The 17336-nt window shown below is 46.0% G+C and overlaps 1 protein-coding gene across 1 annotated transcript in view; it reads right to left on the bottom strand.

Annotated features, from left to right (window-relative positions):
• Positions 1 to 17336, bottom strand: part of LOC126188478 (beta-3 adrenergic receptor-like) — a 121587-nt gene that overhangs the window by 59102 nt on the left and 45149 nt on the right. The window contains exon 3 of the mRNA XM_049930081.1: positions 7557 to 7764. Coding sequence (XP_049786038.1) covers positions 7557 to 7764 — 208 coding nt within the window. The remainder of the gene's footprint in view (positions 1 to 7556; positions 7765 to 17336) is intronic.

Genomic DNA, 17336 nt, shown 5'->3' with positions numbered 1-17336 from the left:
GTAGAACTACTTAAACCTAACTAACCTAAGGACATCACACAACACCCAGTCATCACGAGGCAGAGAAAATCCCTGACCCCGCCGGAAAGACTGTTTACTAACTTCTATTATTACACCAAATATTATATCCGTCCACAAGTAAACTACCAACGCATAAGGTTTTCCTGAAAGAGTATGCCTGTCGTGATTTGCGAAATCGCTTTGCCGGCAATCAGGTAAGCTATCCGTTATTGCTTTGCATCTGGGTGCTTCTATCTGCAGACACAGGTTGCCAGTACGAGCGACAGGCTTGGAAAGCCCAAGTGATACATCGATAAATAAAGGTATAAATACCTTTGTTGCCTAACACAGTGAGTTACAGTACGCCATCATATAAAGATAACGTACAATTGAACATCCGATGTACTTTAGACATTACTGTCTTTATGTTTTCTTCTTGTCTCCTTAAATCGTCCTTCGTTTTCAAACTACGAAATCCATTTATCCTGAGAATTTGTACATTCCAAGTGGGGCATTGTTTCGGCAGTCTCACTACTTTTATTTCTGTCTCCAAGGTAGTGAGTCCACCTTTGGAGTGGAAAAAATTCCATCTTCACGGAATAGGCCTTCTTGATCTACTTCGTTCGAATCAGTATATCGACGGTAGACCGATAAATTTCTTCTCCAGTCGCCATTGCATCAGCACATATCTTTGTTAATTATTCTGTATCAATAACTCCGCTTCTTGAAGGATACTATGACAGTACACAATCTCATCTTTTAACTGGCGCTTTCCAACTTCTTTATGCAAATTAATCTTCATGACATTCATCATCCGCAGTAGTCGAATAATTGGGAGTTTTTGCAATAAAAATGTATATTTTCTGATTTTCCAAAAATTCGCACTATTCGTTCTTGCTACACTGGTAAGGTCTCACCGCTACTCAAGTCAACTGTCGAATGTGGCCAGTCTCTCTGTCTGCAGTTCGAAGCGTCCAAGTACAAAGCTGTTCAGGGTACCGTCTCGATTACAGGTCTAAGATTGGTTGGGTGGATTATCCGGGGGGAGGGGACCAAACAGCGAGTACCCATCGGATTAGGGAAGGATGTGGGAGGAAGTCGGCCGTACTCTTTCAAAGGAACCATCCAGGCAGTTGCCTGGAACGATTTAGGTAAATCACGGAAAACGTAAATCACGACGGCCGGACGCGAGTTTGAACCGTCGTCCTCCCGCATGCGAGTCCAGCGTGTTAATCACTGCGCCACCTCGTTGGGTCAGGCGTAAGAGATTTCGCAAATCACTACACGCACACATTTTCAGGAAAACATTATGCGTTTGGTCGTTTACTTGCCGATAGTTATATGTAATATTTGCTGTAATAATGACAATTAGTAAATAGCCAAATAAAATTTGTTGTTCAATAAACGTTCATGAAATAAATACAAGTAAATACAGGTGATGACTTTTCATTATATTATGTTTCAAATCTAATATACAGTATATGAAACTACGACCATAGTTTGAAAAAAAGTACATAAACTAGAAAAAAATAATGAGCGGGACTCGATCCAGGGATTCACAGATTACGGAGCTAGAGCGCTAACCAAATGACCTAGTAGATAGTGTCGGAAGTTCCATGCGGCTTTTCGCGGATGATGCTGTAGTATACAGAGAAGTTGCAACTTTAGAAAATTGCAGTGAAATGCAGGAATATCTGCAGCGGATAGGCACTTGGTGCAGGGAGTGGCAACTGACCCTTAACATAGACAAATGTAATCTATTGCGAATACATAGAAAGAAGGATCCTTCATTGTATGATTATATGTTAGCGGAACAAACACTGGTAACAGTTACTTCTGTAAAATATCTGGGAGTATGCGTACGGAACGATTTGGAGTGGAATAATCATATAAAATTAATTGTTGGTAAGGTGGGTGCCAGGTTGAGATTCATTGGGAGAGTCCTTAGAAAATGTAGTCCATCAACAAAGGAGGTGGCTTACAAAACACTCGTTCGGCCTATACTTGAGTATTGCTCATCAGTGTGGGATCCGTACCAGGGTTATTTAGTAAACGTGATAGCGTTACGGAGATGTTTAGCAAACTCAAGTGGCAGACTCTTCAAGAGAGGCGCTCTGCATCGCGGTGAAGCTTGCCGTCCAGGTTTCGAGAGGGTGCGTTTTGGATGAGGTATCGAATATATTGCTTCCCCCTACTTATACCCCCCGAGGAGATCACGAATGTAAAATTAGAGAGATCCGAGCGCGCACGGAGGCTTTCCGGCAGTCGTTCTTCCCGCGAACCATACGCGAGTGGAACAGGAAAGGGAGGTAATGACTGTGGCACGTAAAGTGCCCTCCGCCACACACGGTTGTGTGACTTGCGGAGTATAAATGTAGATGTAGATGTAGATCATGCCATCCCGTGCTCAGAGGGCGCAACGCGCCGGTACGTCATCGACGCATAAAATTTCTTTTGCGATTTCGTCGAAATCGTGTAGTAGTACGCCTTACTACTCGCACATTATGTAGTTCTAATGGACTAATAAAAGCATTCAAAATGTGAAGTAAAAGTGTGTTCCGAACGTCGTGGTCTCGCTCTTGTTAGTTATTACCCAATGTGCGTCTAGTCAATAGGGCTATAACACAGCAACAAAAGGGGTTTTACGTTTCCGAGGAATGCAGTTACAGCTGTGCCGTGACATCGCTGTACAGATTACGGCGCTTTATGTCTTACAGCTCAAAGCTGGTGAAGCGCACCGCGGCAAAACGACTTCAATTACTGCAGGAAGACGAGACTTACTAGCGTAAGTACGCAATGAATTTTACTATTGTCTGGAACGTTATAATTTTTGCGATGGAGGGCAGATGAAAATTTTGTGAAAAGTAAATTAGAACTTGATCTTGAACGTAAATGCAAAGAAGTAACACAAGTTCAAAAGCCTAATTGTCCTAAGAGTAAGTAATTTTCACTTCATGTTTCTGTCTTCATTCATAGAAAAGATATACATTTGAATCTTTTTGAGACGACTTTCAGCTGCATTACAACAGTTTGTAAATGGAAAATAAGATCTTCATCAACGGAAAACCGGAATTACTACCTGTCTCTTTCTTACGAGATTCGTTCAACAAGTAAGGTAAGAAGTGCTCTCACGGCACGCGGCAAATGAGACCATCCAAGCTTCTAATCATTGCGGTAGATAGAGGTAGTTGTGCATTTGCGCTTCGAAATATATTTACAAGGTGGAGGGGTTTAGGGATACATGGTCGGCGATAGAACTGCGAAGTGTTGCATTGCATTGAAGCAAAGGGCCTCTACAGAATTTCACCGCCTACTAATAGGTGTTTATGGGGCAAATGGTTTTGGGCCCGGAATCTAACGAAGGCAGGACACATGTGCAAGACGACCGACCATAGGTCAGCCTGCCTGCCCGGCTAGTCGCGCGCTCTAACACGCTGCTTTCCGAGCGGGAAGCCCGTCCCCGGCGCGAATCCGCGCGGCGTATTTATTAGTGTCGTGGTCCGGTGTGCCGGCCAGCCTGTCGATGGTTTTTAAGGCGGTTTCCCATCTTCCTCGGTGAATACGGGGGGTTCCCCTTGTTCCGCCTCAGTTACACATTGTCGGCGATTGCTTCGCACTCTCTCCACGTACGCGTACACCTTAAATACTCTACCACGCAAACATTTGGGATTACACTCGTCCGGTATGAGACGTTCCCGAGGGGTCCACTGGGGGCCGAACCGCACAATAACCCTGTGTTCGGAGTGGGGTGGTGGTGGGGTGGGTGGAGTGGACTGCTGTGGCTTGTTGTGGGGTTGTGAACCACTGAGGGCTACGGCGGGGACGAACCCTCTCCGTCGTTTTTAGGTTCCCAGTTCCATACAATACAATACAATACAATTCCTAGGTATACAGTTGAATCTACGCCGTTTAAATTTATGTCATTCAGCGTGCAATCGAAATTTAAAGGACTTTTTATACTCATATGAAGAACTTCATACTTTTTATTCAAAAATGTTCAAATGTGTGTGAAATCCTATGGGACTTAATTGCTAAGGTCATCAGTCCCTAACCTTGAACACTACTTAACCTAAATTATCCTAAGGACAAGCACACACACCCATGCCCGAGGGAGGACTCGAACTTCTCCGGGACCATAATTTTTATTTTATTGTTTACAGTCAATTACCACTTCTTGCATCTTGCTGATATCTAGATTAAATCTTTTTTTTATCGTCTGGTATCTTCAGTAGATGGTAAATGACAACTCGTCTACAAACAATCTAAGAGGGCTGTCCAGTTTGTATCCTGAATTGCTTTTCTAGATTAGGAACATCAGAGGAGCTATAACATTTCCTTTAGGAAACCCAGATATCGATTCCTACTTCATGAGTTTCTGTCAGTTACTACGAATTGTCACCCATCTATCAGGATACCACGAATATAGTAACACAACTGCGACGATGCTTCCGAAGTATACAGTTTGATTAGAGCCTGCTCGTGACTAGCGGTGTCAAAAGATTTCTGCAGATACAGAAATATGATGTCAATTTGATATCTCCTGTCGATAGCAGGCATTATCTCGTGTGAACAAAGAGCCAGCTGTGTTACACAAGGAATATGTTTTGTAAAGCCGCGTCACTAGGTCGTCTTCTTCTGGGTAATTCCTGTGTTTCCAAATCCTACTTCAAATCAATATCAACGATATGGTGCTCAACGATATGGTGGTAAAATTCAGAGAATTACTTCTATGTCATTTATCGTGTGTTGCACGGACCTGTACTATTTTTCAGTGCTTAGGTCCGAATTTTTCGTCGAACAAGCTGTTGCGAATGTGGGTTGTATAAAAAGTAGTGACAACAGTGTTTTAATTTATACCAGACGTTATTGAGAGATATTCACCGTATTGCGTGCCCTCAATATATTCGCTCCAGATCTCTATCACCTTGCCCCACAGTGATTGAAGGCATTGTACACAGCGCGTTCATCTCTGTCCATGTCTCTCATAGACAGCCCTTTGGCTGGATGATGTCTTCTCTTGTATTGCATCGTGTGCCGTGTAGAAGTTCCTTCATTTTGACGAACAGGTTCTACATCTACATCTACACCCATACTCCGCAAGCCACCTGACGGTGTGTGGCGGAGGGTTGTAATCGAATGGACTGATAAAGGGTGAATACGGTGGATCTTCCAGTATCTCCTACCTCCACATGCGCAGCAGCTCCTGCATGTGTTTCGCCATGTGGCGTCATGAATTGTCATGATGGGTGATGGGATGCAGTGCTAGAAAGTGCCGTCGTTTTTTTCTCAGTGCGGCACGAGGGTGATGTCCCAAGAAACTACTGTAGTAGGCTGCACTGACCGCTTGTCCCTGTGGTACAACGTGATGCGGGATTAACCTATGGATGTCGTACGTCACAACAACCATCGCTTTGGCACCGGCTGGTTCATGGCGCACGTACTGTGGGCGAGGAGAACCAGGACGCTTTCATTCATTGGACTGCCGCTTTAATAGTGGCTTGTACGACCGAGCCCAGGTTTCGTCCATAAGTACGACCCTCCCAAGGTAGACTTCACCCTTCCTGTGGTAATGATTGAGCAATTCCTCTGCAAGTGCATAACGATGCCACTGTTGCACCTCGGTCATTGCATGTGGTGTCAACCCACTACAATTTCGCGGGAACGAGGAATATAGTGCAAAATGTGTAGCACTGTTTCATGGTACACGCCTGCATCTGCAGCTAAGTCACGCTCAGTCCAGTTCACATCCAGCGGGAAGGCAAGGAGCTCAGGTGTCATATTGTCCATTGAGGGGTCCCCAGAACAGGGCAAATCTTGAATGACATCGCTGCCATCCCAGAACACTGTCCTCCATATCATCACCGTACGATATGGCAACGCTGCATCGCCGAAGATATTGTTGTGCACTTTAACCACGTGCCGCCTAAATCTTGATCCACGCACATTGTTTGACAGGGTGTTTCAACATTACTGGCCTCCCGCACTTTCAGACAGTAAACACTGCAAGTGGCACAAACACAGCCGTCCCTGCACTACTTCAACTGCCATAACTACAGCTACAGCTATAGTCAGCGTGCTTGCCATTTGACAGACATCTGTCATTTTACAACACCGTTGCCACTACTTCCTGGTATCAATGGTAAAAACAAAGTTACACAATGTGATCAAAAGTATCCGAACCCAGCCCCCCTTCCACCCCGCCCAAAAAAGGTTTTCATATTAGATGGATTGTGCTGCCACCTAATGCCAGGTACTCCATGTGAGCGACCTCAGTACTAATTAGACATCGTGAGAGAGCAGAATGGGACGCTTCACGGAACCCGCGGACCTCGAACGTGGTCAGTTAGTTAGGTGTCACTTGTGTCATACATCTGTACGTGAAATTTCCACACTTCTAAACATCCCTAGGTCCACTGTTCCCGACGTAATAGTGAGGAAACACGTACAGCAAAAAAGCGTACAGGCCGACTTGGTCTGTTGACTGACAGAGGCCGTCGAAATTTGAAGAGGGTCGTAATGTGTAATAGGCAGACATGTATCCAGACCATCACACAGGAGTTACAAAGGCTCCACTGCAAGTACTATGACAGTTAGGCGGGAAGTGAGAAAACTTGGATTTCATGGTCTACAAGCTTCTCATAACCTACACATCACGCCGGTAAATGCCAAACGACGTCTCGATTGGTGTAAGGAGCGTAAACATTCGACAATTGAACAGTGGGAAAACATTGTGTGGAGTGACGAATCACGGTACACAATGTGGCTATCCGATGGCGGTTTGTGGGTATGGCGAATGCCCGGTGAACGTCATCTGCCAGCGTGTGTAGTGCCAACAGTAAAATTCGGGGGCGGTAGTGTTATGGTGTGGCCGTGTTTTTCATGTAGGGGGCTTGCACCCCTTGTTGTTTTGCGTGGCAATATCACAGCATAGACCTACATTGATGTTTTAAGCACCATCTTGCTTCCCAATGTTGGGGAAATTCGGGGATAGCGACTGCATCTTTCAACACGATTAAGCATCTGTTCATATCGCCCGGCCTGTAGCTGAGTGGTACACGACAATAACATCCCTGCAACGACTGGCCTGCACATAGTCCTGACCTGAATCCTATAGAACACCTTTGGGATGTTTTGGAACGCCGACTTCGTGCAAGGCCTCACCGACCGACATCGATACCTCTCCTCAGAAGAATTGGCTGCCATTCCCCAGGAAACCTTGCAGCACCTGACTGAACGTATGCCCGCGAGAGTGGAAGCTGTCATCAAGGCTAAGGGTGGGCCAACACCATAATGAATTCCAGCATTACTAATGGAGGGCGCCACGAACTTGTAAGTCATTTTCAGCCAGATGTCCGGATACTTTTGATCACATAGTGTTTTTGGTCAGCACACATAAGTGAATAGATTAAAATTTACCTCGCGTTTATATCTTCAGACATGTAGAGGATATAAACTCGGACGAGGCTTTCTGCAGCAGACTGTGCTCATCACTACGCAGAACAATGTGTTAGTCGTGCCGCTGGTTTCAGCATGGCAACTACCGGCTGGCGACTTACTTGTAGTTGCAAGTGGGGCTCTGGTAGCCCTGTCCCGGGACGGACGAGAAGTACACAAAGAAGAAGGCGGCCGGCAGCAGCCACAGCAGCGCGATGCAGGCGGACGTGTTGCGGTGGGTCATGATGGCCGGGTAGTGCAGCGGCCGCAGGATGCCCAGGTAGTGGTTCGCCGCCAGCGCCAGCAGGTGCGCCACCGCCGCGATGATGCCTGACGAGGGGCGCACTCAGTCAAAATATCTGGAATATGTACTGCTACATTATTGTGTTGTGAATTGTAGCTAACTGTGATATTATTTATTTCCGATAGTTTTCATTTTCTTCCCCCTTAGCATCAAAAGCGTTTCCGTCCATTTGATTCTGTCACGTACAAATTCATAAACATTTTGTGCTGGTATACTCGTCATTGCACTACTACCACACCAGCCATTCATAATGATCTTTAATACATATTTAAGAATTTTATAGCACCCTCGGAGGATTGTTAGAAAAAAAAGCACAATAATCTGTATCGTACATTAATTATCCCCATGATGTCCTTTTAGGACAACATACAGAAAAGACCGCGAAATCAAATCTAAATGAGTTATTTATAAAGATCGCATTATAAAGTTGTCCACTAACTTCGTTATCACTGTATTCTAACACGACAGCTATGTACACAACTGGCGATTAAAATTGATACACCACGTAGATAACGTGCTACAGACGCGAAATTTAACGACAGGAAGAAGATGCTGTGATACGCAAATGATTAACTTTTCAGAGCATTCACACAAGGTTGGCGCCGGTGGCGACACCTACAACGTGCTGACGAGGAAAGCTGCCAACCGATTTCTCCTACACAAACAGTAGTTGACCGGCGTTGCCTGGTGAAACGTTGTTGTCATGCCTCGTGTAAGGACTTTGATAAAGGACTTTGATAAAGGTCGGATTGTAGCCTATCGCGATTGCGGTTTATCGTATCGCGACATTGCTGCTCGCGTTGGTCGAGATCCAATGACTGTTAGCAGAATATGGAATCGGTGGGTTCAGGAGGGTAATACGAAACGCCGTGCTGGACCCCAATGGCCTCGTATCACTAGCAGTCGAGATGACAGGCATCTTATCCGCATGGCTGTAACGGATCGTGCAGCTACGTCTCGATCCCTTAGTCAACAGATGGGGACGTTTGCAAGACAACAACCATCTACAAGAACAGTTCGACGACGCTTGGAGCAGCATGGACTATCAGCTCGGAGACAATGGCTGCGGTTACCCTTGACGCTGCATCACAGACAGGAGCGCCTGCGATGGTGTACTCAACCACGAACCTGGGTGCACGAATGGCAAAACGTCATTTTTTCGGATAAATCTAGGTTCTGTTTACAGCATCATGATGGTCGCATCCGTGATTGACGACATCGCAGTGAACGCACATTGGAACCGTGCAATCGTTATCGCCATACTGCCGTATCACCCCGCGTGATGGTATGGGGTGCCATTGGTTACACGTCTCGGTCACCTCTTGTTCGCATTGACGGCACTTTGAACAGTGGACGTCACATTTCAGATGTGTTACGACCCGTGGCTCTACTCTTCATTCGATCCCTGCGAAACCCTACATTTCAGCAGGATAATGCACGACCGCATGTTGCAGGTCTTATACGGGCCTTTCTGGATACAGAAAATGTTCGACTGCTGCCCTGGCCAGCACATTCTCCAGATCTCTCACAGATTGCAAACGTCTGGTCAATGGTGGCCGAGCAAGTGGCTCGTCACAATACGCCAGTCACTACTCTTGATGAACTGTGATATCGTGTTGAAGCTGCATGGGCAGCTGTACCTGTACACGCCATACAAGCTCTGTTTGACTCAATGCCCAGGCGTATCAAGGGCGTTATTACGGCCAGAGGTGGAAGTTCTGGGTACTGATTTCTCAGGATCTATGCACCCAAACAGCGTGAAAATGTAATCACATGTCATTTCTAGTATAATATATTTGTCCAATGAATACCCGTTTATCATCTGCATTTCTTCTTGGTGTAGCAATTTTAATGGCCAGTAGTGTATTTCCTTTTGAACGGGCTAGGAGTGGAATGGAGAGATCAGTTTGAGCTTGGCTGGAAACAAGTACCATCTTCTGCTCGACACATGAGACCAGTAAAGTACCAGAAGAGGGCTTTCTAGCATACAACTTCACTGCAATAGCTTCCGACACTGATCTTATTTCCAGTTTGTAAGCGACAGCAGCGCAGTAGCTACGGCGGCAGCCTGAATTAGCAACCGCAAACATAAGATGTGCATTCGGTGCATTCGACCAGTCAGTTCTGGCGAGGCAGTGTTAAGCAGTGGGCATGTGGTCATACGAAGTATTTCAGCGTTGTTGAGTCACAAATCGCAGTGGAGCTATATCTCTACGCCAAGTGTTCGACATTTTCAAGAGTATTTTGAAGGAGAGAGAAATATGTCATGCACATCGTGACTCCCGAGCAAAAAACTACGACGCTTGGACGCCTGCCGCGACTTGACTGAAATAAAATGGCAGAAAATTATTTTCTGAAAGAAAAGGATCATCACAGACGTGGCTTACCCTTATCAATACTAACCTACCACGAAACGACAAAGTGCAGAATAGGCTTCTGATGGCTCCCCGAGACCTAGGAAGGTGTGAATGTGACGCATGAGTTGAATAATATCCCAAAGAAGTAGTTTTCTCGCTATTTCACATTCACATGGTTTTATGAACGTTGTGTGAATTGTACAGTCGTGCTCAAAAGTATCCGAACAATCTGAATTGCATTTCGCCTGATTCGCATGCAACTAGCATAGAGTAGCTGTCTAGCAGGTCCTCTAATTGCTCCTTGGTACAGTCGTTTGACTATTGAAAATGGTTCCAACAAGTCACCACTAGAAAACACTGCTCTGTATCGCAATAACTCAAGATGTAAAGTTATACCACGATACTACAAATATCAGGGAACACTTTATCATACATAAGACTGTCCTTAAGGCTTGTAAACTCACATTTATTACAATAAATGACATACCTGAAACTTTACCACTCTCATTATTACGTCAGATAGGTAACGCACGTAATACGTTCGTCGTGTTCATGATTTCCTCTTCAAAGTAAGCATATCGTTCTTGTTATTTAACACCAAACTAGACTAAAACTTTAAGTTATTCACGAGCAGGTAGGTGAGAATAAGGATGAACTTCAAATGACACGACGAACCGTCTCGTTTTGCATATGGATTCAAACCCAGGTCATGCAGACTAAGCAAAGATTTAGTGACTGACGGAAACTAACAGTCATCCCTGACTAGACAGAGAGTGATATATCTCGATTTTAGAGAGTATCAGTTAGCAAATATCAACTTTAAATTACATAACGTAAACATTTTTAACGGACGCGAATTCCTACCCAGCATCTATTGTCCCTGTTAACGAACTACGAGAAATGTTAAATATTTCTTATTCACAAGTAACTTACTTGAAATGCCTTGAGGTAAAGCTTTGTGTTGGATAGGGATTCGAACCCAGAACCTAATCGGATTGTTATCGAAGCACAATCAACTGTGACATATCCGATTTTCTCGACAGTAGCTAGATGTTTTAAGTGAAATGACGAGACGAAACATTAATGTTTTCCTTCCTAGGACTCCAACCCGGCGCCTATCGCTGTTATATTCTAGAGAAAACGAACGTTAAATATGGGTTTGTTACACGAGCAGTGACATGTGAGCATGTTTCAACTAGAAATAATTTGAAGAAGATTTGAGTACTGACTGGGAATCGAATCCCACACATATTGTTGATGACTACACACACAGAGACGTCAGCCACCAAATTTTTCTCCGCCAGCAGCTCGGAATAACATCCTTGAACTTACAGTGATCTCTCAAACAGTTTTGTATCTCACTGGGAGTCAAAAACGTCAGATTTCGTTAGTGTTGACAGCGAATGAAAATGCATTAAAAATGAAAATTATTATCCACCAGCAGATAAGTGTTCTCATGCTAGAGCTTGATAATACATAATGAAAACTTAAGTGCCGGGCTAGGATTCCAACCCATTCACGCGCAATATGTGGAGATGTTGAGGAATCTACAGTTTTGAACCAACAACAAATAGTAGTCGAGCTGTATTGTCACGAAGGGATCAAATTCGTCGTAGAGGGCGGTCAGAGTTGCATTCCAAGTTTAGAACCAATTTCATCGACATACAGGAGCTCAAATAAAAGATGGCATAAGTGTCCTGTGACCCTACATAGCGTTTGTTTCGTCACTAGAAATAAATAACTAGTATAAGAAAGGTTACTGGTGATAGTGTTCCTACATTTCGCCACTCCTGACTTTATTGTAGTTCAACCTAACGTCTACTTGTTAGAGAAGGAATATCATGTTTAATGTGAATATCAGACCTCAATGCCATTATGCCTTCCTCATTTGGCGTAGCCATAAGAGAATAGAATCTGTCTCTTCCTGTTAAAAGTCATCGGGAGAAGTTGGAACCGAACCCAGACCATCAGCATAGCATCCCATCATCAATCCAACAGACCACCAAACCCTCTTCAGTACGACACATTTTTCTATCACAACACCGTTGCGGCACACCCGATGAGAAATCCTGATGCTTAGGCTACCAGTAGTGGTTTGTAGCATGTTCCGTACATTCATTTACTTGGTTGACCGAATCACCATGAAGTAGCTGTCTCGGCTACCCAGTGCGACTATATTTTGTAATCACCGAAATAAAATCACGTAACTGCCACCTACACAGAACTGCCAACAGTGGAGGATGCAGAAATTTAAATAGGAACTGTCCCTTTCCGTTTGAGCTACTCTATTGTGCTATCTGTTTGTTGAAAACATCGTGCAGTGCAAAAGAAAAGCTGTAACTGTCTGTCTCTCAGAAGTCTAGATCCGGCCATACGAATTATCTCACAGTTCTGTGGAATGCCTAAGTTCTGGAGCAACTGTTGATAACTTCTGAAGCTCCTATCCGTACGTGGTAGGTAGTAGCGTGATGGTAAGCGTCGCGCACCGTAGATAAGACGTCTCGAGTTCTATTACATTCGCTGCTACATTTTTTTAAACGCAATTCTGCTGTCTGTTGAAGTTACCAATTTAATGGAACTTTGAACCTAATTCCCTTCACTTCTCAACCCAAAATAGCCCCCTGTGGAAAAAGGGCTAACTTCTGCGACATTTCGTTCTTTTCAGGTTTAATAGACGGCCAGGCAGCAGATGCATCTCGAAACTTTTGTATTATCTATGGAGTGAGCGCATCGTGCCAAAATAGAAAAGTATTTTCTACATTAGCTGTCATCTGGTAGTGGCATTTTATTCTTCTTAAAACCTTGTTTGACAGCTTTGCCTCAGAACAAGTTTTCTACATGGATGTAATCAATTAACTGTATGTGCATTGTCAGACTGTTATAGGTAACATCAGAGAATTCGCATATATCGTTGATAACTAATTTCTCTTTCGTGTTCAGTATGGGTTTAACAACACCAAAAGAAACCTTACGAAAATTGTGCACTGTATTATAAGAAATGAAATAAAACTACCCACGATAACCTTACGACGAAAGTCTGTTTTGATAAAACTGAGTTTCTGTACACAAGCGTGCCTCTATCGGCACGAATCAGTAAATTACTACTCACTTAGAATTCGATTGGGTCTGTGTTCAATTGGTATGCTGTGTCATACTCAACAGGTATGCAAATGTGAATTTCATACATATAGTTATGTATTCCTAGAAACCAAAAATTTGCTAGTCAGCAGCGGAATGAGGCGTCACCTGTTGTGTAGCATTGTAAGTTTTTCACCATTTCACTATGAGCTGAAAGTATTTTCTTGCGTTTTCCTTATCGATGTTTGATCTGACTGCTTGTAGCTCTTTCCCAGAAGGGATAAAAATGTTACAGTCCACGAGACTGGAACCTCGAACCATAACAGACGCTTCTTCACAGCTTTTTCTTTCTTTTTCTTTTTTTTTCTTTTTTACCCCCTTCTTTTATTTACTGTTTTTAATACATTCTTAATGTGGTTTTACTTTATACCACGACAAAAATAAATGTATCTAGCACCGCATCGTGCTCTGAGAAAAAGAAAACAATATCTCGGCACGTTCCTACACCGAGGTAATGTATATGGGGAAAACGAAAAAAAAGTGCTTCATACAGGATGCAGAAGGGTGTGGCGCTACTCTCCTTACGCTTCATCATCCAGGTACGTCTTCACGTATATCATGTTGTTCCACCGAGAATCGAACTTAGTCATGTCAGCTCACTCAGTGGGTATCTTCTCCTACCTGTTGATGATCCAGCTGCGTGGAGGGTCGCGTAGGGCACTCCCTGACTAATTAGAAAAATACTGTCTGTATTTTGGGTTCCGTACGATCTTGCAATGACGTTCTTGTAGGTAGTTCCAAAGTCTAATACATCTTTAGGTCCATCGTGAAATAAGTAGTGTACCGCATGCGCACGGATCCACGTGACAGCGTTGGTCTTGGCGCACGGGAAATACTGTTGATCCGGAAATAGTAGAAACCGGGGTGTAATGTGTTCCGGAGTCACTCGTGGAAAATACGACAAAATTTGTCGCACCAAGAGCCATACGTCTTCTGCCGCGCCACATGTGAGACGGTGTTCATCCGTGTCTGGTATCCCGCAGTCTACGCAGAGAGGCGATTCCGCCATGTTTATCTTGTGGAGGCGTGATCGGGTGGTGTGTTTACCATTGACTGTGATGTACCATGTCGATCGGACGGCTGTGTCCAGTGGAATCGCGTGAATCGTCTTCCACACCACCTTCCAATTAACCTGAGGGCTTTTGGTCTCCACGATGTTTGGTGGGCGCCTCTGCTGTAGGACATGATATATATCCCGCGCCGACGCCTGTTTCGTCGGTGGTACTGCGATACGGACATAGCTGTGTTCAATGTAAAAGTTCCCGAAGTAGTAGAAGGGTGGGGGTATGTCTTGCGTCGTCAGTGGGGGCATAATGGAGGGCGGAGCTAAGGACTCCAACAGCAAACCTGTCAAACTTTCCGGGTGGTGGCGCCACAGCTTGATGTGTGAGCTGACATACAGGGCCACAGCTCTGTCGTGGATATGGACTAGACCAAGACCTCCCCTTTCTGGGGGAAGGGTCAGTGACTCATAACTGACTTTGAAGAGCATGCCTGTACTGACGCAGGCTCCGAATGCCGCTAATAGACGTCGATCCATCAGTAACGGTATTGGGAGAACACGCGCTATGTGTGGAAGGCGCGATGCGAGGTAAACATTGACGAAGTGTGTCCTTTGGAGAATGTCGAGGGTCCGCAGACGAAGGTTGAAGATCTGGACCCGAATTTGTTGTAATAAGCGGCGGTAGTTAAGAGCCGCGGTGCGCCGTATGTCGTCGTGAAACTCTATTCCGAGACATTTGATAGTGCCACGAAGCTGTAGGGGTTCGACACACGCTGGGGTCAACCCGTCTCCTATGGCCATGGCGACCGATTTGGCGACGTTGAGACAGCTGCCGGAAGCCACACCGTACGTGGTAATCCATTCTAGTGCTCTGTTGACATCGTCGCGATTGCGGAACACGAGAACCAGGTCGTCTGCATATGCTGTACAGCGAAATGTGACGTCACGTAGGGCAAGACCGGTGAGGCGTTGACGGAGACCACAGAGGAGCGGTTCCAGGGCCAGAGCATATAGTAACGTTGACAAGGGGCAGCCTTGACGGACGGAGAGGAAAATCGGGAGGGACTGCGAGAGACGCCCGTTAACGAGCACTTTGGAAGTCGCCCCTCGGAGTAGGCGCATCACGACGTCTGTGAATTGCTGTGGGTACTGAATGTGCTGGAGAACGGACGTTAGGTACGCGTGATCCACTCGATCAAAAGCTTGGCTAAAATCTAGTGATGCCAGCGCTCCCGGGATGCGGCGTGCCCTGGCTATGGCTATTAAGTCACGGTATCGACACAGTGCTGTGTGGATGTTGTTGATACCCCCTAGGGAAGTCTGATCTGGCGAGATGTCGTAAGGTAGGGTCGGTCGTAGACGGTTTGCTAATAGTCTGGTGAATATCTTCATGTCGCAGTTGACGAGTGTTAGCGGGCGGTAATCTTGTATTCGAGCCCCACCTTTAGGCTTGTGAACCGGTATAATTATTCCTTCTAATTATTCCTTCTACGAAGGTCGCAGGGAGCGGCACCGCGGGGAACATAAGCTCCCGACATATGTCTGTTAACTTGGGAGCCAGTAAATACTGGAAAGTTCTATAAAACTCCACAGGGAGCCCGTCGGGGCCAGGAGACTTATTCGCCGCTCCTTTACCGATGGCGTCGATAACTTCGTCTTCCGTAATGTCGTTCAATAATTCAGTTTGTAAATCCTGTGGGACAATGCCGTAAACCAGTTGTGAGACTGCTGTCACCGTCGTCGGGTCGGAACATTGAGCAGAATAAAGTCGTGCGTAATGGTCGAGGAAGGCTGCAGCAATAGCGCGTTGTGTGGTGTGATGATGGCCGTCCTCAGTGGTGATGGCATGTATCAGCGCCCGTCTTCGCAGTGTACATTCTCGGATGACGTGGTACATGGTGGGTCGTTCCGTTGCGAGTCTGTCTTGTTTCCGCGCTCGGACGATCGTCCCTTCGAGGTGTCGGCGCATATGGGCTACGATCTGTGCTTTCGCACGTTGAACTGTCAGCTGTCGTTCCGTTGTGGGTGGCAAGGAGGCGCATTCGCGAAGGACGGTGAAATAAAAATCAAGGGTCTGCCGCCTCCAAGCAGCAGTCTCACGACCATACGTAATAAAGGTTCGCCGTAGGGCCGGCTTGGCGCAGGTTAACCACCAACTAATCGACGTAGGATACGATGGGAGGCGGCGGACGCACAAACTCCACGTGTCTTCGATGGCGCGTCGACAATCCGGAGAAGCGAGATGAGCAAGATTTAATTTCCAGGGATGTCGGCTGCGCCACACCCGTTGGCGACGAAGGGTGACGGCACATATATAGGCCTCATGATCAGAAAAGGCTACTGGCCACACCTCCGCGTCACTCACCGTTGCCGCGAGAGAACGGGAGACGTAAATCCTATCGATGCGACTAGACGAGTGACTCGTGAAATGGGTGTATCCCGGTCTATTTCCTCGGACATGTTCCCATGTATCTACCAGCTAGAGGTCGCCGATGAGTGTCCCAAGTTCGGGGCACGGTGAATGGCGTGGCAGCTGATCTTTAGGTGCTTGGGTGCAATTGAAATCGCCCCCTAATATCAAGTCATCGTGCCTGCCCTGAAAAAGCGGTGCTATTCCTTCTGCGAAGAAGAGCGATCGGTCACGACGCCGATTCGTTCCGGAAGGGGCGTACACATTGAAAAACCGGACGCCTTGCACCGTTACGGCCATTCCTCTAGCGTCGGGGAGATACCGGACTTCGTCCGCTTCGAGGCCTTCTCTGAGGAGGATGGCGACTCCACTGTTAGTTGGCGAGGCGTGGGACACATGAGCCGTATAACCATACATACCCGGGAAATCGGCGACGAAGACTTCTTGGAGAAAGACAATGTCAACGTCTGCTGCATTGAGCATGTCTTGGAGCAGCGACAACTTCGTACGTGTCCGAATGGTGTTAATGTTGATGGTCGTTAAGCGATAGGTGTGTAGATCGTCTCCTGCGGTGGGGGCTGCCGTCAGTGTCGCCGTAAAAGGTGGGGCCTGTGATCTGCTGGCCGCGTCCGCGCCGTCATCTGTTGGTACTCGGGAGGGGCCGAGGTGTGGGAGGAGAGACCCCTCTCC

The sequence above is a fragment of the Schistocerca cancellata genome, chromosome 5 (assembly GCF_023864275.1).
Source record: "Schistocerca cancellata isolate TAMUIC-IGC-003103 chromosome 5, iqSchCanc2.1, whole genome shotgun sequence".
Lineage (NCBI taxonomy): Eukaryota > Metazoa > Arthropoda > Insecta > Orthoptera > Acrididae > Schistocerca > Schistocerca cancellata.
The sequence above is the reverse complement of the archived record's forward strand: the minus strand, read 5'-3'. Positions and strand labels throughout refer to the sequence as shown.